Source organism: Tamandua tetradactyla, chromosome 14, assembly GCF_023851605.1.
Source record: "Tamandua tetradactyla isolate mTamTet1 chromosome 14, mTamTet1.pri, whole genome shotgun sequence".
NCBI classification, from domain to species: domain Eukaryota; kingdom Metazoa; phylum Chordata; class Mammalia; order Pilosa; family Myrmecophagidae; genus Tamandua; species Tamandua tetradactyla.
The window spans coordinates 81,772,815-81,796,306 of NC_135340.1; the positions used below are offsets into that span (position 1 = coordinate 81,772,815).

At 41.1% G+C, this 23,492-nt stretch overlaps 1 protein-coding gene across 3 annotated transcripts; it reads right to left on the reverse strand.

The window, feature by feature from the left end:
• Positions 1 to 392: 392 nt before the first annotated feature.
• On the reverse strand, positions 393 to 22,896 carry SPG21 (SPG21 abhydrolase domain containing, maspardin). Of its 3 annotated transcripts, none has more exons than XM_077128212.1 (9): positions 22,745 to 22,896; positions 18,747 to 18,833; positions 15,680 to 15,841; positions 12,243 to 12,323; positions 9,619 to 9,764; positions 7,760 to 7,868; positions 6,045 to 6,152; positions 4,468 to 4,608; positions 393 to 1,093 (listed from the first exon to the last, which is right to left on the reverse strand). In XM_077128212.1, the coding sequence occupies exons 2-9, from the start codon at positions 18,807 to 18,809 to the stop codon at positions 977 to 979; spliced, it is 927 nt and encodes a 308-aa protein (XP_076984327.1). In that variant the 5' UTR covers positions 18,810 to 18,833; positions 22,745 to 22,896; the 3' UTR covers positions 393 to 976. The 3 variants fall into 3 exon arrangements, with proteins under 3 accessions (XP_076984327.1, XP_076984328.1, XP_076984329.1); XM_077128213.1 differs by having other exon boundaries at positions 22,687 to 22,896; XM_077128214.1 differs by lacking the exon at positions 22,745 to 22,896 and adding an exon at positions 22,168 to 22,249.
• Positions 22,897 to 23,492: the final 596 nt, after the last annotated feature.

Here is a 23,492-nt window from a genome sequence, read left to right on the forward strand (position 1 = left end):
ATGAAATAATATTGGAAATTCCCTTAAGTAATCCAGTGATGGGGATATGTGGAAGAACTGAGAGTGCAATAATGAGTGGCCAAATAATGAATGGTTATGAGCTGATAATATTTGAAGGTGGGTGATGAGGATAGAGTTTGTATACTATTTTCTCTACTTTATATGTGTTTAGAATATTTCACTGAGGGGAAAAAATGGTATGAACAGTACCTGGCACATAATAGCAGCTCAATAAATGATAGCTACTGTTATTTGACAATGAGCAAACTGAGATTTGAAGAGATTAAGTAACTTACCTAAAATCAGAGACACGGGCAAAAACTACCATCTGCTTCTCAGAAAGCCCTATGCCCGTGCACCCCTGTTGGGCACCTACAGTAATCACAAAGCCATTCACTGAAAATGAATTTTTATTCCAAATGATTGTAATGACGAGAAAGATGACGGCTAAAACCCAACACAATCTGCTTAATTAGAAATTAATACAGTTGATTTATAGGAGGGCAGTGAGGAGAGAGCCTTGGCACTCTGATACTGGTTATAACCGAGGAAGCATAAAAATAACCAATGCCCTCCTAATATACAATCAGATCTGCAGCATTTACAGCAAACAACACAAAAAGAAAGACACACAGAAAAAGCGAACAAAAAATAAAGAGAAAAGAAAGGAGGGGAAAAAACCCATGAGATTCCAAACCTAAGAAATTAACATCCACGTAAGAACACAGTGGTGAAGACTTCTGGTAGCAAAATTGTCACAATTTTGAAAATGGGAGTCTTCAAAAGCTTAAAAAAAAAAACACAAAAAAAAAACCTGAAGCGGGAACAGTTGTGCTGGCTCAGGAGAACTGCCACCCGTCGCGAAAGATGACAGTTGTCCTACTCCTGAACGCGAGCTGACCGGGGCCCGAGTGGCGGCACCACAGCCCTGGCTGGAGGGACCGCGTGGTCCCAGCTCCTCCCCAGCGGGGCCCGGCTACTGCTCTTCCTGCGCCACGCCCAGGGCGCCCTTCTGCACCTCCAGCTCCTCCGCACTGACCATCGATGGGACAATGGCCGCGTATTTGGTTCCGTGGAATTGCAGCAAATGTATCTGTAGAAATGTACAGTGATCACTTTAAAGGGCTGCGTTACAGAGCATGATATGTATTTTGCCTTATGTGAAAAGTTCGGTGAGAAAAAGTCACCATAGTATTCAGATGGTTTAGACGTCTCAAACTGCAGAGTAATACATGCTAATTAGAGAAAAATTGGAAAACACAGGAAAGACAAAGGAAAATTTCTGAAAACCACCTATATTTCTATCATCTAAAGAAACCACTATAGCCATAGTCACTGTTGTGTTTGTGTGTATGTGTCTTTTTTTAAAGCACAGCTCTGCCCAAACTACACATGCAATTTGGGATCTTTTTTTTTTTTTTCTCACTTAACATGTAACCAGTCTCTCCAGGCTCCTACAATTTTTTCAAAACATCTTGAATGGCTGCACACTGTCCCACTGAGTAACAATGTACCATTTTCCTCTGCCGCAAGTTAGGATCTTCCAACCTTCAGCTGTTATGTTTAACACCTCGATAAATATCTTTGGCATCAAGGCTTTGTATATTTAGAAGCCTTTCTTTAGGATACATTTCCACATGTGGGTGGCTGGTTTGTTTTTTTTACGGCTCTTGATACTTCCTTGCCAAACTGCCATGACAGTCACTTCTCTGTGCTACTTCTAATATCCATTCAGGTAAGGGAATGACGAGGAATTGCCTTATTATAGCTTTGTTGTTTCTGTTGTTATTTAATCCATTAAAAATAGATCAAAAAGGGAGTGCAAGGGACTCATATGTCCCATTCCAGGTCCGGCGTTCTGTTAGGACTGAGTTCATTGTGTCTGGGAGGCCACATCTCCCATGCCAGCTACCCCAAAGGGCAGAGGTGGGCTTCTGACAGTGGGCAGACTGTCACATGGGTATCTCTCACACCCATTTGAATCCCCCTATGTGCCGGCTTGAAATGATTATGCACCCCAGAAAAGCCATATCTTAATCCTGACCCAATCTTATGGGGCCAGACCAATTCTTTAGGGTGGCAAGTTTGATTGGAGGGTTTTCATGGAGATATGACACACCCAGTTGTGCGTGTGACTTTTTGATTAGATGGAGATGAGACTCTGCCCATTCGAGGGGGTCTTGATTAGTTTAATGGAGTCCCTTACAAGGGGTGACATTTTGGGGGAAGCTTAGATGTTTGGAGATCAGTTGGCTTGAGAGCCCACATAAGACCCAGACATTTGGAGATGTAGAAAGAAAGCACAACCAGGGAAACTCTTCAAAAGCGGAAGCAAAGACCCCAGCAGATGCCAGCCATGTGCCTTCCCAGCTGACAGAGGTGTTTTGGACCCATCGGCCTTTCTTGAGTCAAGGTATCTTTCTCTGGATGCTTTAGTGTGGGCATTTTTACTGCCTTAGAACTGTAAACTTGCAACTTAATAAATTCCCTTTATAAGAGCCAACCCATTTCTGGTACATTGCATTCCAGCAGCATTAACAAACCAATACAACCTATAAATGATAAAAGTAAAACCTCAGTGGTAAGAAGGACATTGTCTGTATTTTAGAACTTCACTTACTCTGTGAGACCAAAGGGAGAGGGGTTTATTTGTCCAAAACCTAAATTTTATGTAGCACGTCATCTAACTCAACCTGTTTGGAGAGATCATTTAAACAATCCAAACGCTGGGAATGAGGACTTGTATTTCTGTATACCTTAATGTTGTGCCTGGATATATCAAGAGTATGTTGAATGAATAATTAAAAAGTATTGGCAGAGTCCCTTGAGGGACGGGAGAAAAAATTTGGAACTATTAAACTTTACCACCAGGGAAATCCCTGATACTCTGTCAAACATTAGGGACTCCCCAGTCAATAGGCCAAGCCCTTGATAAATAAGCTTGTGGAGCTTATTTATGTAGCGGAGAAGCCAAGCCTACCTATAGCTATGCCTAAGAGTTATTTCCAGAGGACCTCTTTTGTTGTTCAGATGTGGACTCTCTCTAAGGCCAACTTTGCAAGTAAAATCATTACCCTCCCCCTACATGGGACATGACATCCAGGGGTGAAAGTCTATCTGGCAATGTTGGTTATGACACCCAGGAATGAGCCTGGCCCTGGCACCATGGGATCAACAATGCCTCTCTGACCAAAAGGGGGAAAAGAATTGTAAAAAAATAAGGTATCAGTGGCTGAGAGAGTTCAAATAGAGTTGAGAGGCTATTCTGAAGGCTACTCTGATGCAAGCTGCAGCTAGGTATTGCTATGTATCATGGTTTGCCAAACCCCAACCAAAATCATTCCTGCCAACCCTAAAGAACACCTACAGCTTTATCTGAGATTCCACAAAGGTTCCATGCAATATAACTACTTCTCAGAAACCTACAGCCTCCAGATGGGTTCCTAGGCCTGTTGAGTCCTGAAGCCTTAACATCATCTAATTCTATCTCTCTATTCCATATTATCAATAGCCTCTTCCAACATGAAAAAGTTAGAATGGGCATACCCAAATACCCCTAAAGATTGGAAGAAAAATAAAAGGAGAAGGTGGAGTTATAACAGACAAGACCGGATTTAACATATGATTATGACTGCTGATTCATTATATTGATATGTTTTTTAGTCTCCAGTGTCTTGGAGAAGTCAGAGGAAAAAACCTAAAATTGTGGAACTGTAATCCATACCAAACTCTGAAATCTGTTCTATAACTAATTGTTGTGGTGTGCTTTGAAATTTATTGCTTTTTTGTATATATGTTACTTTTCACAATGAAAAGAAAAAAAAGAAGCTAAAATAAAAAGAATCTATGAAATAAAGCCAAAAGGGAAATATTTCCAAACTCTATATTGTACAATTTAAAGTTTGTATTCAGCTTTGTAATTTAACATGTATTTTTTTCCTACCATGTCTCATAAAGTTGTATGAATTAGAAGCTATGCGGGTGTTTAACATTTTGCAATGGCTGAATAAATGCTGGTGTTCCTTTCTCTGATCAGTCCCTCCTCAAACCATCTCCACTAATTTTATGAAACTCCCACTTTACAGTAAACAAACCTGAGGCACAGAGAAGCAATGCCCACAAGAGCTAGAAACTTCAGTCCACTCCATGAAGCCCAAAGCCGAGGCTCCGAGCAGTCAAACCCAACACTCTTTCTAGAAAATGACCCTTACCTAGAACCTGGCCCTGGAATGTTTAGCCCCATGCCAGCTTTATAACTATGATAGTTTTTTTTTTTTTTTATTACAGCCTATGCTTCTGATGTTTGCAAAATAAAATGTTCTTAATCTCACACATACAAAAAAGGTAAACCACCTCCATCCAATCAGTATCTCACTTCTACAAAGAATGGAACTCCTGATTCCACCATCCAAAAAAAAAAAGCTTTATATTTCAAACCATACATTTTGGGTTCAAGCTGGGACCTACCTGTACATAAAGATTCACCTCTGCACTTCGGCACAGGTATGGGAAATTGCCCCCTGTTTTAAGGTGAGCTCTCCGGGCATTAGGGTATAGTTTGTACATTTCTTCTTTAGCTTCAGTTGAAAGTGCACTCTGGTCAAACACCTTAAGAAAAACAAAACAAAACATGAGGCTGAGACCTTCTGGCATTTTAATGTGTTTTATTCACGTCTGGAAAGTTTTATCCCAAGTATTCCTTTCTCATGAAGAGAGAATGCTGAATCCCCATGAGGGCAGAGCTACCTCCTGGCACAATCCCTTGTCGCTTCTAACTCCAACATGAGACATGAGCTACAGATTTTGCTGCCAAATGTCTCTTGCCTGCTTTGGGGAAAAAGTTTCTGTTGTGAATTTCTCATTTCCTCAAATGTAGCTGACTAAATTAACAGAATATTAATACTAAACAATCATGATTGAAAATATCAATTAATTTCAAAGAGATCACAAAACCCCAAAAGAACTTGTTTTATTATTAGTTAACAACAATTACATAAGTAGTATATGCTCAATGAATAACATTCAGAAACATTTAAAGAGTCAAAGATAAAAAAAGTTCAAGTCCTTTCCTGGAAGAGCCAATTATGAGCAACTTAGAGCACACAATTCTAGACATTTTTCAATGCCCATGCAAATTACGTCTATGCACAGAGGAAAAAAGTTTTTCAAAAAGTAATTTAAAAGTAAGGAGCAAGTTTTTGTGCGACTTAGTAGACCTTGTGGAATTCTCAATTCTCCATCTGCATGAGGTGTGTGGTAGTTAGATTCAGTTGTCAGCTTGGCCAGGTGAAGGCACCTAGTTCTATGGCTGTGGACATGAGCCAATGGTATGTGAACCTCATCTGTTGCTGATTACATCTGCAGTCGGCTAGGAGGCATGCCTGCTGCAATGAATGACTTTTGATTTAATTGGCTGGTGCTTAAATGAGAGAGCTCAAGGTAGCACAGCCCAAGCAGCTCAGCATACCTCATCTCAGCACTCGCAGCTCAGCCCAGGCCTTAGGAGATGCAGAAAGGAATCATCCTGGAGAAAGTTGTTGGAACCCAGAGGCCTGGAGAGAAGGCCAGCAGAGATCATCCTGTGCCTTCCCATGTAAGAAAGAACCTCAGTGGAAAGTTGGCCGCCTTTCCTCTGAAGAACTAACAAAATAAATCCCAGTTTACTAAAAGCCAATCCATCTCTGATGTGTTGCATTTCGACAGCTAGCAAACTAGAACAAGGTGACTTCTGCTTGTTTCCCAGATGTGTAATAACTAAAGTACAATATCTATTGATGAAAATAGCAAAAATACCCCAAAAAGGGTAAGGAATGCCACTTTTGTTAAAATTTGTATTTTAATGGTGTTATTCCTGCCAGAAAAAAAAATCCAGGATATGCCATAAAGAGATTATTTTCTGAGAAAACTTGGGGGAAAGGGAGGGGAGGGAAGCAAAGGCAGCATTTGAAGAGACACATTGAAAAGTTAAAAGTAATTATAAGGAGAGTCTTGACAAATACATTTTAACAGGTAAAGCATCTATTTTAATTAAAAAGGGAGCTTACATCCATAATGGTAACAGGGATGTCCCGAATTTTATGAGGCTCCACGTAAGAATTCTGACAATTCAGGGTAAGTCTTGAGGCCAGTTCGCTCTGACCCAAACTTTCCAGCTGCAGGAAGAAACACAGGCAAAGTTTTTAAATTAATTTTGTTTTTCACATTTATATTAAGTCCACCGACATTATCTGTGCTTGCAGAGGTGGCAGCATGTGGGATGGGGCCACACAGGTCACCAAGGAGGAAACGGAGCTTTTGAGAAGCATGAATGGGGCCTCTCAGGTGGGGGCATTTCTCCATTCCGGGAACCCAGGTAAGGCCCCACAGATGGAACCCCGCCTGCCACAGCCCTCAGCCGGAAACCCGCCTTAACCTGCCGCCTGGGGGCAGCAAGCAAGCCAATTCTTTTTTTTAAATATTTTTATTGAGAAATATCCATACACATAGTCTAACCATATTATACAATCAGTGCTCACAACATCATCACATAGTTGTATATTCTTCACCATGAACGTTTTTAGAGCATTGGCATCACTCTAGAAAAAGAAATAAAAAGAAAAAAGCTCATACATCCCATACCCTTTACTCCTCCCTCTCATTGACCACAAGTATTTCAATCTACCCAATTTATTTTACCCTGTATACCCATATTTATTTATTTATACTTATTTTTAATTTTTTTATTCATTTGGATAAAAGGAGCATCAGACACAAGGTTTTCACAATCACACAGTCTCATTGTAAAAGCTCTGTCATTATACAATCATCTTCAAAAATCAAGGCTACTGGAATAAAGTTCAACAGCTTCAGGCACTTCCCTCTAGCCTCTCTAATACAGTTTAAATATAAAAAGGGGATACGTATTTAATGCATAAGAACCACCTCCAAGATAACTTCTCGACTCTGTTTGAAATTTCTCAGCCACTGAGGCTTTATTTCGTCTCATTTCTCTCTTCGCCCTTTTGGTCAAGAAGGCTTTCTCAATCCCATGATGCTAAGTCCCAGCAAATCCTGGGAGTTCTGTCTTATGTTGCCAGGGAGAATTACACCCCTGGGAGTCATGTCCAACGTAGCAGGGAGTGCAGTGAGTTCACCTGCTAAGTTGGCTGACAGAGGCCACATCTGAGCAACAAAAGAGGCTCTCAGGGAGTGACTCTTAGCCATAATTAAAAATAAACCTATAAATAGGTTTGGCCTGTCATTTGCAGGAATAAGCTTCATAGAGGTGAACCTAAGATTGAGAGCTCAGCCTATTGAATTGGTTGTCCCCACTGAGTGGGCCAATTCTTGAAGCTCAAAGGTGACTGATAAACATTTAAGAGTTCTTAGGGCTGGAGGAGACCTCAGAAATCACCTACCTCAGTGGTTCCTAAATGCAGACCTGGTACATGAGAACCTGAGGGCAAAGGGTGGGGGAAGAGGTAAGAGTCCCCATGCCCAAGTCCAGGGATTCCAGTTCAGATGGTCTTGTGTGGACCCTTGGAATTTGTATTATTAAAAGCTTCCCCAAGTGATTCTGATGAACAGCTGGTATGGGAGGCACTGATTTAGCCCAGCCCTAATCAGCAGCAATATCTGTTCTGTGTATTAAAGTTAACTTGGAAGACTGCTTAACAAACACCCCTAATGTACACTGAGTGAAACAGATCTGTCCTCAGGAACCAAGCCCACGTGAATATTTCCAATACACATTTCTCTGCCCCAGTGCCATTCGCCTTACCCTGTCTACCATGAAGTCGATGGCATCAGCCATTATAGGGTCCACTGGCCCAGATGAAAAATTTCCAAGGACTATTTTTTTGAGCATAAATGCTGGCATCAGCCAAAAGCTGTAAAACAAAGGCAAAGATCTAATGATTTAAACGTCCCAGATTATATATAAATGGCAAAAGTACATTGACGCCTTATGTTAGCCAGGTACTCGGGATCCAAAGTTAAAAAGACCCAGTCACTTCCTTCAAAAAGCTCAGCATTTAGCTTTCATACACTTTCCCAAGCTCCCGGAGAATTATGGTTTCATATGATCAAACTTCCAACTGAGGCTATGGAATTACTTTAAGTGAAATTTCAAAATACCCTTCAGAAATAGACATACTGATTATTCCAGTGGTTAAAGTATTTCCTTTGGAAAACCAAACACCTAGAAATTCAGGCTATCACCTTTCGATTGATATTTCAAAATATTTCAAAATAGTAAAATGAGGGGTTACCACACCTCCTAAAATTTGCTACTATTAGATTCAACCAGGCTAACAGAAGGCAATTCAATCTTTATGGATTTTTATACATGATCTTTAGTTGATATTTATTCCTTTAACTTCAAATGTTGTGGGCCATAATGTAGGTTAAGCACAAATTTCTCTAAACTTATGCTGAAAATTACCTCCAAAAGGTATAGAAAACTTTCTGTTGTATATCCTCAAAAGAACAGCTTTGGTAGAAGTTGAGCTATCCTTGCAAGCCCCAATGGGTTATCTTCCAATTAACTTTCTAGGTTCTCTCACACCTCCCACTGCCTTATCCTCTAAAGGCGATGGCGCCTGCATGCTCTGCGAGGGGAGGCTCATGTTGACCTTTCTCGCCACTGCACCCTCAATCTGGGATCCAAGGTGGGTTCTCAGATGTTTAATAAACAGGAGCTGATATGCAAACGTACAAACAAGGTGGGTCACCCTTGGCTTCTGACAGTTCAAAATACAAATCTCATCAAAATAATCAATAAGCTTAGTGCACCATCTGTGGCAAACTACCTGTAGCTAATATGTATGAGAAATTGTCACTGAGTGAATAAACTACTGTGACAACATCAGGAAAAGGCCTAAAAATATCAGAGTTCAATCTTAAGTAGATTGTGAAAAACACGGAAACAATGCTTATCTATAACGCTATTTGAAAACCAAGTCAGTCACAAAGATATGCTTGTTATTGGACCTGTTTTGGGAGTCGAGTCTAGGCTTACAGGATTTAAAGAAATGCATGTTAAACCAGCTTTAAGGCACGATTAGAGCCTTATCAACCTAAACTGGTAAAATCAATGAGTGGATGGTTCTGAGGAAACAGGCACCCCACTGGTTGCACCAAAAAGCACTTTTCCCCTTTCCATCTCCCTGAAAAGCAACCAATATAACTGTCCTGGAATAGAGAATGGCTCCTGCTGGCCTGAATGCTCTGGTTTTTCCATTTGGGGGAAGAAATCTCAAAAAATTTACAACAAAACATGTGTAGAACATGGGAAAAGTTAATGGCCTAATGAATTCGCATCAGCCAATACACAGACGAGTTGATACAAAACAATAAGTGGAAGAAATAGAGTACAATATTAGTCATATATGCACCAAAGAGAAACCATAAAAGCATAAGCATGTATATTAAACAAGATAAAAAAATTAAAATTTAGAGTAATGAAAATAACTTAATTTGAAATTCATTCAGTTCTTTTTTTTCTCCAAAGGTGGACTGTTCCTAGAAAAAGATATAATCTTCCCTCTCTAACAGCACCAAAAAATCCCCAAAACCAACATTTTCAAATTTCCAGTGAACAAAAATAATTAACACTTGGCCTATTGATTACGTTCTTACCTGTTTGCAGTCCAGGTTTGGTTAAAGATAGAGGTGTCACTGAAGGAATTACAGAGAATGAGGGAATGAACTCTGGGAGACTTGTGAGTGTATTCAGCAAATTTCTGGGCCAAAAAGCCTCCCAGGGAAGCCCCAAAAAGATGAACCTAATTATAAACAAACACAAGGAAAGTCCTAAAACACTGATCAATCCTAAACACAGGTAACAAAAAAATTTTTTTTTAGTTATCACCAAGCATAGAATATGTCATCACTAGCTAACAGACTGAAATATCTACAGCAGTTAAGAATTTAGAATATGTTATACACCCTGTTAGGAAAACAATACAACTGTGCATCAAAATTATATGTTATAAAAATATTCACAGATTGTATTATAGAAAATGAAACCACTAAGTATGTTTAAGAAAGTTATGACCCAATAATTCCACTCCTGGGCATACATCCAAGAGAAATGAAAACATACATCCTCAGAAAAACTTGCACACCAACATTCAGAGCAGCGTTATTCATAACAGCCGCAAAGTGGAAACAACTCTGATGTTCATCAACTGAGAAGTGGATGAAAAAAATGTGTGTGATGATTAAGTTCATGTGTCAACTTGGCTAAATTATAGTGTCTCGTTTGTTTGGTCAAGGAAGCACTGGTCTGGTCATTACTCTGAGGATATGTTGTAGATTTAAATCATCATTCAGTTAATTGCATCTACGGCTCATTACGTCTATAACCAACAAAGGAGATGGCCCTCAGCAAGGAGAGAAGTCTCATCTAATCAGTGGAAGGCCTTAAAGGAAGAACTGGTGATTTCAGCAGTCAGAAAGAAGATTTTCTATCTTACTTCAGCCAGCCAGCTTTTTCTGAAGAAATCACTGAAACCTTCCTTGGAGTTCCCACTGGTGGCCTGCCCTATGGAATTAGTACCTGCTGGTCCCCACAGTCACATGACTGTAATAAATCTGTAATAAATCTCATAATACAGACACACACACATCCTGTCGGTTCTGTTTCCCTGGAAAACCTTGACTGATACAATATGGTATATTCATGCAATGGGATATTATTCAGCCATACTGATATATGCTACAACATGGATTAATCTTGCAAGCATTATGCTAAGTAAAATAAGCCAATCACAGAAAACCAAATGTTGCATGATCCCATTTAATATGAAGTGTTCAGAATAGGCACATCTATGTGAGAGGAAGTAGATTACTATTTGCTTAGGGCTGGGAGGGGGTTGGAGAGAAATGAGGTGTGACTGCTACATGAGTACAGGGTTTCTTCTGGGATGATGAAAATGTTCTAAAACTGGTTGTGGTGACAGTTTTAAAATTCTGTGAAAATATGAGAAATCTTTGAATTGTACACTGTGGTAATTTGAAGTTGTTTGTGCCCCCAGAAAACATGTTCTTAAATTTAATCCATTCCTGTGGGCGTGAAACCCATGGCAAGTAGGACCTTATGATGAGGTTACTTCAGTTCAGGTGTGTGCCATCACAATCAGGCTGGGTCTTAATCCTATCGCTGGATCCTTTATAGGAGAATCAAATTCAAACAGAGATAGAGAGAAAGCCACAGGAAGCAAGAAGCTGAAATCAATGAAACCCAGAAGAGAAGGGAGAGACCATGAGATACCGCCATGTGCCTTGCCATTGTGACATGGAAACCAAGGACTGCTGGCAGCGATCTTCAGAAAGAAAGCATCGCTTTGATGATGCCTTGATTGGGACATTTTCCCAGCCTCAAAATCCTGAGTGAATAAATTCCCATTGTTTATTGTGCTGGTTTGAAAGGAAGTATGCCCCCTAGAAAAGCCATGTTTTAATCAAAATCCCATTTCATAAAGGTAGAACAATCCCTATTCAATACTGTATGTTTGAAACTGCAATCAGATCATCTCCCTGGATGATGTGATTTAGTCAAGAGTGGTTGTTAAACTGGATTAGGTGACAACATGTCTCTACCCATATGAGTGGGTCTTGATTGGTTTATTGGAGTCCTATAAAAGAGGAAACATTTTGGAGAATGAAAGAGATTCAGAGAGCAGCACCACAAAGAAGAGAGTCCACGAGCCTGCAACACTTGGAGATGAAGAAGGAAAATGCCTCCCGGGGAGCTTCATGAGACCAGAAGCCAGGAGAGAAAGCTAGCAGATGACGCTGTGTTCGCCATGTGCCCTTCCAGCTGAGAGAGAAACTCTGACTGTATTCACCATGTGCCCTTCCACTTGAGAAAGAAACCGTGAACTTCATTGGCCTTCTTGAACCAAGGTATCTTTCCCTGGATGCCTTAGATTGGACATTTCTATAGACTTGCTTTAACTGGGACATTTTCTCGGCCTTAGAACTGTAAACCAGCAACTCATTAAATTCCTCTTTTTAAAAGCCATTCTGTTTCGGGTATATTGCATTCCAGCAGCTAGCAAACTAGAACATTTATGCCAAAGCATTTCATGATATTTGCTTACACAGTCTGGAAAACTAAAGCATACATATTCAAAGGGTAAAATGAATGGCATATGAATTATATTGCAATAAAGCTGTTACGAAAAGAAAACACCAGGCTTTGCAATATAAATATTATATTAAAATTACATGTAAGTAGTAAGTTTCAGGGTACTTACTTTATCTAATTGTAGATGATCTAAAAGTTTTCTGAATCCATCACAGAATTCAAGATGGTCCCAATAAACTGGATACTGCAACTGAAATAAAAACAATATTTTTAATCTATTTTTAAAACTGTAAAAGTAAGATAAAATGCAACTCTTATAAAGCTGAAAAATTTAGGACTCACACAGTAGCATTTCTCATTTGTTCAAGCTCTGCTCCCTATTCAAAATACATGAAAATAAACTCTCACTTGCTCCTAAACTTCATAGTTCACATTTTACCTAACAGATCATTTAAGAAAGAATAAATAGCTAAGTAAGCACTCTCCAGTGACATCACATGATTAACAATTTGAATTCACGTCAACTTCTTTTCCATACACCTGAGAAATCCTGAGATTCAAGGGTGTAGAGCAGAACCACCCAAATAAAAAAATACTGCTATCCCTTAAATCCAATTTCGTTTTAAGTTATGGCTTAGAAGAACTGGAAATAAAATCTGTTTGAAGGAGAGCGTGCTTTCCTTTTGAGAGTATTCCTTTAAGGGAAAGTTCAATAAAGCTGTTTCTTTTTTTTTTTTTGTCCCTCTTCTTTTAACTGACTTAATCTGTGACAAAAAAAGGGGGGCGCTTGATCTTAAGTGGCTGGTTTAGTTATACTAGAGATGAGGAGGAAAAAGAAGTAACAAGTCACTAACTCATTTCTAGGGGACTTGGCTTGTCACTTAAAAATTCCCATCTCTTTATATATATAAAACCCATCTGAATGGCTTGTTGTTTTAAGCACTTAAATCCACTGTGTCTTTGACAAATCACTGGAATAAGTACTGCCATATAAATTTTGCCAAGGGATAATTGTACATTTTGATGTAATATGTTACTTTTATTAATCAAATTTCCATTTGCGGATAAGACTTGCAATGGACAACAGACTCTTTCTAGCAGAAAACTTCAGAATTTAAGACATGTAATACCCTAAAACAAAGGGGATGATATTTCTATGAAGCCTTTAATTTAAAAATATGCATGTCTTACATAGGGTGATAAAACTGTACGGACACACACACATCAGTAGAAGTAAAACTGGGGAAATCGGCACAAGATTGGGTTTGTATAGATGTCAGTATCCTGGCTGAGATATTAGACTATAGTTTTGCAAAATGTTACCATTGGGATCAATTGAGCAAAGTGTAGAAGGGATCTCTCTGTATTATTTCTTACAACTGCACAGGAATGTACAATTATCTCAATCAAAATTTAGATAAATTAAAAAAAAAAAAGACCCCTGCCTTTTAACTGCTAGATACTAATAAATATCTAATAAGAGTTTCTTTATGGGGTTGAGCATTCTGATCTAATCTTGATGACAAAGTAATTTCAAAGACACTGTAGGCCTTTTCTTGAATCACCATCCAGCTGATAGACTAGGGAAAGCCTCCGGCAAGAAGCCCAATGGCAAAGAAGAAATCCGTGCCAGGAGGCAAGGCTCTGGTGACCGGCAGTTTAGAGAAATAAACGAGCTGTTAGCTTCATCTATCACTGTAGCATTCTCAAGTGGGACAGTCACCTGGGGGAGTGGGAAGGGGGCTACAAAGTCCCCCCTCCCTGGCTGATCAACAGCAGCCACTGAAAATGTACTGTTGTGGGTCTTAGGCTGCTAGAATGTGGGCAGCTACCACCTTGCTCTCCCGGAGTTCCCTTACTTGAAGAGGAATTATGGGCAGCCTAGAACAAGGGAGGATCACGCTGCAGAGACGTGAACATGCCACATGGGGAATGATGGCTAAAAAAACTAGCTAGAGAATAGACCTGGGGAGAAGGCAGCTGATGATAACTATTTCGTGTGCTCCCCCACCCCCACCCCACCGCTGGTGGTAACTCCTGCAGGATTTTCAGTTATCTTCCAAGAGCATAGAGAGCTGACCCACATTCTCTCTCCTTTAGGCAGTAAATAAGATGTATGACAACAGCAATATTCCTACCAGGGAGGGCCACTGACATTTTACTATTTCAGGTCCCAGAAATGACAGCAAGCTCCAAAGCACTAAAGAAGAATCTCTTTCCTTCCTTGGCAGTTAGGAGATGAGCCTCGATTGTTGTTACACAGTCAAGTTGTGCAAAAAAATCAATCACAAGCAACAGTGTCTTCTCTACCCACACTTTTCTCCCAGAGAAAGGGAGTCAAGAATGACCAGTGACCAGAAACCTACAACCTCCAGATGGGTCCCTGGTCCAGATAAGTCCTGACACCTAGCCCAGCCTCTCCAGAACATCAGATAGTTCCATCTCCCTACCCCATATTAGTGACAGACCCTCCAATATAAAAAATTTAGAATGGCCATAGCCCAAACACCCTAAAGAGAGGGATGGAAAGATCAAAGGTGATGGTGGAGTTATGAAGAGAAGATAGGATTTAACAAATGAACATGAATGCTGAATCATTAAATTGATATCTCTTTTAGTCTCCTGTATTTTAGAGCAGCTAGAAGTAAAAACCTAAAATTGTGAAATTGTAACCCATGTCAAAGTCCGAAATATGTTCTACAACTAATTGTGGTGCTGTGCTTTGAAATTTATAGCTTTTTTGCATATATGCTATTGTTCACAAAAAAAGAAGGAAAAAAAGTCAATTGTGATGATAATAAAATATTTAAGCCCTCTAGCCTCCTATACTCTGGAGCAGCTAGAAGGAAAAATCTGAGAGGATCGTATGGTAGCCCGTGACAAACTCTAGGATCTGTCCTGTCACCACTTGTTGAAGAGTGCTTTGAAAACTATTGCTTTTTTCTTTGCTTTGTATTTGTTATATTATACAATAAAGTTAAAAAAAAAAAAATAACCAGAGAGAATCTAGATTTAGACCAAACTCAGCTATAAAATAAAAATTAGAAACAAAAAAATTCTTAACCAAATGCTAAGGATCTGAGCTAATTAATGAATTTTACCATAAATGTCAAAGATTTGAGCAAGCTTTGGGTCACCTGAATGTTACAAGATCCATTTGTTGTTTCATGCTCTACATCCGGCTCCTCAGGAAGCTGTGATGTAATAAAACAAGGAGAGGAAACGAGCCAGAAGGCCAAGCTGGACCCCTCTCTCCACTGCTTGCCGGCTGTGTGACCCGTGGAGGTCGCAAAAATTACCAGGACCTCAGTTTCCTCTTCTGTAAACGAGGACAATGCTTCCTACCATTCAGAGTTCCAGAAGGTGGAAAATGCATGGAAAAGCTGGGTGTGGAGAAGGCTTCCGACAAAGGTGTGTTCTCTCTGACTCTCAGTACATCTGCGCACTGCCTTCTCTTGAAGCGCTTCATTTCATACTTCAAAATAGGACAACAGCCTCCTACCTCACTAACAAGTGAGGTTACCCGGTGACTGTGGTCAATCAGAAACAAGCACACACACAAAAAAACACAAAATGCGGACCTGAAGTTTAATACACGATACTTACAGCTATAACCCGGTAACCCCATCCAGTTAGAGCCAAAATCTGCCGGAAAAATACATCTGCAGTTCCGCTCACAGGGGGTAGGAATATTAGGGGACATCTGATAGTTCTGGGCCCTGCATCATACAGTGACCAAATCTTACTGTCATCATCATCTACGATAATCTAGGCGGAAAGTGACAGGAAAAAAAAAATGAAACGCCTCTAAGAATTTCGTTTGTAAAGCATTTACACCATAATTGTGCCAATAATTTATGCCCACTGCCTTGTCCGCTATAAAGTAACCTGGGGCTGAAGCCCAAGGACCCTAGGTTAGGGGCATCTAGAATAATCTGCTCTGGTCTCTTTTTTCCCTTCAGTTCTAACACATTCCACAGAACTGCTTTAGAAACTTCCAAAGAGCAGCGTTTTCTACCAGCTTCTATTGTTCCTTTCCATCCATAATAGGCAGATGTCTATTCCGTTTACCATTTAAAGAGTCACCTCTTCACACAGCTCCTGCCTCCTACGTGCGCCGGCGGGGGAGGGCAGTTTGCAGAGTCACTCTCCAGTGCCCGCCCAGGGCACAGGCCGGGGTCAGTGGGTCACAGTGAGAACACGGGGTCAGGGGCCCGCAAGGCTCCAGCCCACCGGGAAAAACCAGGGACAGACGGTCCCAGCTCAGAAGATGCTTCAGGAACCTGATCTAGACCAAGCCTCTGAGCGGGCAGCTTCTGTGACCGAGGAGGGATGGAGCAGGAGGTGTCCATGTGCCTGTCCCAGGAGAATCTTTGAACCATTCCATTGGAGGGTGAGGAGTGGGTGCAGGGAGAAGCTGGCTTTGCGGGGGAAAGGAGCGGGGAGGCAGGGAAGTCCATCAGCAATTTTCCTGATTTGGTGGTTCTTGATGCAGGAGGGGATAAAGATGAGCATTAACTGAGCTGAGGCAAGGCAAGTGCTCACCAGAGCCTGGCAGATATTAAGGGTCCAATAAGTGTCTGCTATTATTACTATTATTCACTGTGTGATAGTTTAATTGTTTTCTTTGGCTGCCTTTTGCGGGTATTCGGAAAAGTGAAATAACTACTTGAACATTTGCCAATGCAAATCAGTGTTTATCCTCCTTGTATACTGAGAAACTCACGGTCTCCAGTTCTCTTTTAGGAGAGCCCCTGGCTGGCAGCCCTGCAGTTAAACGGGCCCGTGGAAAGTCCAGACAGCCCTAACGATTCCCCTTGGGATTTCCCCAGGTCACAACAGTGACAACAGTATCTCACACTCATATTTTTGCCCTTTGTATTTTGCCACTCACATTTTGCTTTCCATGTTCCTTTTCTCTATGGGTTGGGATAAAAATCTCTTAATGTCTTCAACGTAGTAAGCGGTAAATCCCAATCTCGTAGTAATAAAACACATATGAGCTAAGATGTTCAGATCTTTACAATTTTCACAAAATTATTTAAATCATCCAGTTTGGAAGGAAAGTAACAAAAACAGTATGTTAATGAACATAAGCCATAATTACACAAACGCTGCTTTTCACTTCAACTTTCTCAGAGTTCCCTGAATGGCAACTTTGTCAGAACTCCTTTAGAAGCTGTCAATCACTGGCAATCTCTGTGATTTTGATATGTTTGTGTTTAATATGTTTGATATTTTGAAATCTAGCACCATAAATTTTCAAATTAACTTATAACTTGTGGACCACACTAGTATGACAACTGGAGAAAATTAGACCAGTGAAACTACTATGGAAAGCTGCTTCTAAGAATACTTAGGTACATTTGGGTTGTTTTGGGTCACAAGTTACTTGCGGGGATGGGACAGGGTAGAGGGGTCCCAGTGGCAGTTCTCCATTTAGCCAGGTAAGTAATCTCTGGAGCAGCAGGCAGGGACTCCCTTTGGTAAACAGCCCAAGTGCTCTGCCATTGAAACCAGATTAATCTGACTTCAAATCCAGACTCCACTAGGTTGTGTGACCTCTAACACATTAATTAGCCTCTATGAACCTTGGTTTTCTTATCTGTGAAATGGGCACACCACTACACACCTTGTTAAACCACTGCAAGAATTAAATGAGTTATCTGGGGAGTTCCTATGACAGTGCCAGGCACCTGATAGGTATTCTCTCTGTGCTTGGAGAACTGTATCAGATTTCTGTAGGAGAGTAATTTTTTTATTAATGCAGACTTGGATGTGACTTTCACAGCTGTCTACCCTGACAACTGTTCATGACAGAGACACTGAGGATCTTAAGATCGTAGTATTCGAATACTTCTGGGAGGGAATCAGCCAGAATTTTAATCTGTGGCTTGAACAGCCTTTGTCTGATGTGATCCTAAAATATTTGGGATTAATTTAGGACTCCCAGTCAATAGTCAGATTTCAATACAAATATTTAGGGTTTCTGACTACGGCAGAGTGAGTGAGCATATTGTTGCAAACAGAGTCTATAATGTGACCCACTGTGGAGCTGAAATCTGATGAACAGAAAAATGCTTTATAACATCATCTGATGACATTTCTACATAGCTGCTGTAAGCTTTCCAATAAATAGAGCAGTATACATATTCTTGCTTGCTTGGATATGCAAAAGCAATTATAAAACAATGAGTATGGTTATACCTGCTTTTAATTTTTTTAAGCTTATTTTATTTATTAAATGTACTAACATACAAACAGTATGTTCTAACATACAAACACAAACATTCTTACCATATGATCATTCCATTCTACATATATAATGAGTAATTCACAATATCATCACATAGTTGTATATTCATCATCATGATCATTTCTTAGAACATTTGCATCAATTCAGAAAAAGAAATAAAAAGAAAACAGAAAAAAATTCATACACACCACACCCCTTACCCCTCCCTTTCATTGATCACCAGCATTTCATCTGCTTTTAACCTTGAATGTCAGGTTGATTGCACCTGATAGGGAACAGGTGAACTATAACCTGTGCAACCCACAGCATGATACATGGCGACAACCTTCACTCTCAACCATGAGGCATAACATCTACATCACACACAAAAACAATACAAAGTTTTGCAAAGAAGAGGTGTAATAAAACCACACAAACCTTTTTAAGGGGAACTGTACTCCGAAACCAGTTGTAATCAGGAGAGATTTTAATCTCTCCCATGATTAGATGAAATAGAAATTAACCCTGAAATAAAAGCGCACAATGTTTCAGGTCAGAAATTCACATTTATATCAGAACTAAATGTAGAGTCGGGTCTAGCATTACCAACCATACTTTTAAATAAAAACAGAGGAAATGGGAAATTTTACCAGGTTTTATACACTTTACAGAAAACGATTTGGTGAAACCCTAGAATCTTGCAGCCAGAAGGGCCCTTAGAGATAAGTATTTCAACTCCCCAAATCTTCCAGAAGACAAAGCTGGTCTAGAAGACATAAAAGACTTACCTGAGATCACACAGCTATGTGTGACCAGACCAGATGCAGGACAGTCTTTCCTTGCCACCACACTGCCTGTCCTAGGTAAATGATCCCGAACTGTAATACCATCACCTATCTTTTGACAATAGTTTAAAAATTCATTTTCAGTAAAGAGACGTTCCTTTACTAAAGGACAGCATTATACAAACAGTCCATTCTAAAGACAGGAGTTAAGGTAAGCCACTGCCGGATAAATTCACAAAATGCCATAAATCTAACTGTAGTGGGACATAACGTCAGAACCTCATATGTTTTTCCTAATTCAAAAGAAAGGAAACTTGTTCATATTTATGTGATCAAAAGTTATATAATGTCTTCTGAAAGATCTCTGATAAGAAAGACTTGAAGACACTAAAACTAGGAACAAAGCAAAACATTTGCCTTCAGAAAAATGTGTGCTCTTTTGTAGCAAGATTAATTTCTGGCTGTTATAGCTCTATGACCTTGGATAAGTCACTGGCCCTGTTGGGGCTTGTTTTCTCATCTATGACTTGTTCATCACTGAAGGCCCAAAGCCTAGAACAGTACTTGGCACACAGCAGCATTACGTATTGACTAAATGAATGATTATGTCCTAAGGAGACTAAACTAGGCAATTCTAGAGTCCCTTCTAACCCTGGCTTTGGACTGGCTAAGCAACTTTAGCTTAAAGGATGCCCTTCTTTGGTCAGGCATCTGCGTTAGATCATAACAGGAACCTGAAATCATAGTTCCCTGTTGCAGATTCTTCCTGCCAAATGAGGAACCTCCACCCTAGGCATCAACTGGAAGGACTGGAAGCAATCACTACTGGCTTTGCACGCTGCCCCCTGCCCCTGGGGCAAGCCTGGCTTCCCCTGCAGGGCTAAGAGGAATTCCAGACTCTAGAACTTAACTCATGGGCTGACCCAGAACTGTCATTTTAGAGGGTGTTCTCAGGACTGGCAAGGAGCACAGGACTCTAAACTCAATGGAACGCATCTTTCTTGGCCTTCCAGATCTATACTCTAAAGAACACAGGGCCCTTGGGGTCTCTACTGTTACCTCTAACCTTGGAGGATTACTAAACAACCCCCTGGAAGATGGTGAATCTAGACATTCCTAAACTACACTTGACCTACAACCTATACACTGTAATAATAATGCTCTTGTCTCTAAAGGCTAACAGGGTACTTTCAGAAAAACTCATTAAAATTGTAAGTTGCTCTGAAGTACTTTGCTAAAAATCAGGGAGCAAATTCGATTCCCGGTGCCTGCCCATACCAAGAAATAAAAAAATAAAAAAATAAGGGAGCATAAATGCAGTTATTAGTCATAATGAAATAAAATCCCTCTTTGCATAGCCATTTAAAAATCTTGCTCAATATTATTAACATGTTAAAACATTTAAACCATCTGAACAAACTCTAGCCTCTCTCTAAGCTGGCTATTGTTTTTTAATTGAAAAGAACTAACACATAAATAGATAGTCCTGGAATATTTTTAACCCTGACACAGATGTGAAATGCTCCCATATCACACAAATACTTTATAATGAAGACATTTCCTAGTACAGCATTACTAGAAACAATTACTCTATTCTACAGGAGGGAACATAAAAAACATGCTTAGCCAATAAGATTTACTAAACAGTTAAAAAAGCAAATCTTAGCTAATTAAAGGCAGAAAGTTTGCTTCTAAATCCTCCAAACTGAGATAAAATAAGTTAATCATAGTTTGGGACTCATTTGCTATGTACAATCAAACTACAATACAAAGACACACACACACGATGCACAGTCTCACGAACTCAGACACGCGCTTCTTCCCCACAGCAAAAGTAGGAAGATGCTCCTTACCAATAGTCCTCAGGGTTATTCCCAGCCAAGTCAATGTTCTAATATTTTATAACTAATCTTGCAGGATGGAGAGATTCCACCCAACTGTGACTGAATTTTTGTAGAGACAAGTGATTCTAGCACTTGTCCTAGTCTGGCAGTACATGAAAGGTTAAACAGATACCAAATGTTGCAGCTGACCAACTGATGTCTAAAGGCGAAAAAAGCTCACTGCTGCAAAGAAAAGCAGCTGGGAGCAGTATGAAAAGGAAAGTTGTTCTCCCAGATCTCTTTCATCCACTCCAAAGGCGTATACTTTTCCAAGTCACAAGAGGAACATTCTGTAGATGGCAAAGAAGGTTAAGTGAGATTGTCATTGAACTGGTCAGTATTAACCAAGAAAGAATGAGGATCGCTGGGTTCAACTCTGAGTTGACCTCTCAAGATTCAACTCTTCAGAAAAACAAAAGCACCTGTTCGTGCTGGTGGGGAAAAGGCCACCTAGATTAGCCTCAATTTTGTGATAGGAAACCCCTTCTCCGGTTGTGCAATGGAAATGCACTCCTCTCCAGTCCTTGGGCTGTTCCACAACAAAACTGCCAGGTTGTGACTGTGCGCCAGACAGTACACGCACCTATCCCTCAGAATCTCAACAGAACCTTCCAGTTTGCAGGCAATCAAATTGCCCTCACAAGTGTTTAAGAAGTCTCAGAACCAGCTTATCTAGTGAGAGGCTTCCAACCTTTATTGCACTCTTTAGTTGATTTACATATGGATAATCTGTATTATTAACACCAGCAATAACAAAATAATAGAACCCAAGAGTTTCTAGGCAATGCATTAGCTTTTTAGTGTAAGCCTCCATGCTTAGCCACATCAGTACACCGCTATCCTTGTTTTAAGATCTCTTCCAGTAAGATTAGTCTCTCTTTTCTTCAGGAACCTATTTCATTATCTTCTATACCTCGTGGGGGGGAAAGCTACCTACTTGGCATCTCCTCTGTGACACCTCATCTTGTGCTCTATCTTGGTGTAAAAGCTTTGAGAATTTAGACACAGCTATTAAGTTACTCCTAAGTCTCTTGAATTTTTGTACCAATAAGAGCTGGACCATTGTAGGTGGAGACAAAGCAGCAGCATAAATACAGAACTTGTGAAAACAACTCCCCAGAAAAACAAAAAGAAGAAAAGTGACATTTTAGCCCTGCTATTCTTCTCATCCCCCATTCATAAGCGTCACACCTGGGTGGTACTCAGCAATGACAAAGACATTTGTACTTTCAGGCTGAGATAGAATCTCCAAAATAACTGGCGTCTGCTCAGAGTTCTTAAAAGTTTACTAAAAAAAAAAAAAAAAACTGTTCCTGGGCTGCAGATGTGTAGCTCCAGGATGGGTTTGCAGGAAGATGCCCTGTGCAAACCCCTCCAGGCGACCCATAACACCAGCCAACCTCACCCGGTTCCACCGGTGACAGCCACACAAAGGCAGGGTCACAGGCCCACCTACGACCCTTCTGAGCCCTGGCTTGGCCTCAGAGAAAGGCAGACACACACACATATACACATACACACATACATACACACCCACACAAACACACACACGGAAGTGCTATCACGTGCACGATCACATGGACCGGCCCACTCGGGGCTACATTCACAATCATACCGACCAAGGCAAGCGCGCACACTTACATACACCCACAATCTCACACTCAATAGAGACCCATACCACCACCTCCCAGGGCCTTGCCCACCCCTCACCTGCCGTGTCCGCCCCCACGACCCTTTTCCTCCCCAAAGCGGCTCTTCGCTACAATACCCGAGTGAGCTGGAGGAGCGGCTGGCCCGGAGTCCGGGCCCGCAGCCGGGACACCCAGGACTAGAAGCGGCGGCGGGCGGCGGGGGCGTGCAGGAGGGCAGGCCTCCGAGGGGCGGGGCGCGCAGCCCTCCCGACTGTCCCCGTAGCGGGCGCGCGCCTGGCGCTTCCGGGTTCAGCGGCGGGGGAGGGATACGTCACGGGGAAGGGGCGGGGGCTCGGGGGTCTCCATGGCGACGGGGCCCCCGATAGGCGGGGCTTGAGCTCAGTCTGAACTCCCGGAGTTCTCGGTTCCGCGGGTGCGTGCGGGAACCTGCCGTAGGATTAGCGGTGGTGGTCGGCGCGGAGAGGAAATCTGATTGCCTTTGAGTCTAGCTTTTGAGACGTGAGCACCAAGGAGGAAGTTGTGAGAGAGGGAGAAGGGGGTGTCCGGCCTCCTGGAACCTGCTTCTGCATTTCGTTCGCGCACACCTGGAGGAAGAAGATGCCTACTGTTCCCTCTCCTCTGTGTGAAGATTTGAGGGGATCCCCGGGGCTCCAGGTTTTGGTGACCAGGGCTTTGTATACTCTCTTCTTGCCTAGTTCTTTTTTTTTTTTTTTCTTTCCTTGTTACAATCACAGACACCCTCCATAACCTTCTACTGTAACGCTCCCTTCCCTTCCAGCCCTAATCTGGCAGCCCGGGGAATTTCCGGGAATTTAGTTCCACAGAGCCTCCCTCACCTTCTTCACTGCGGTTTTAAGAGCAGAG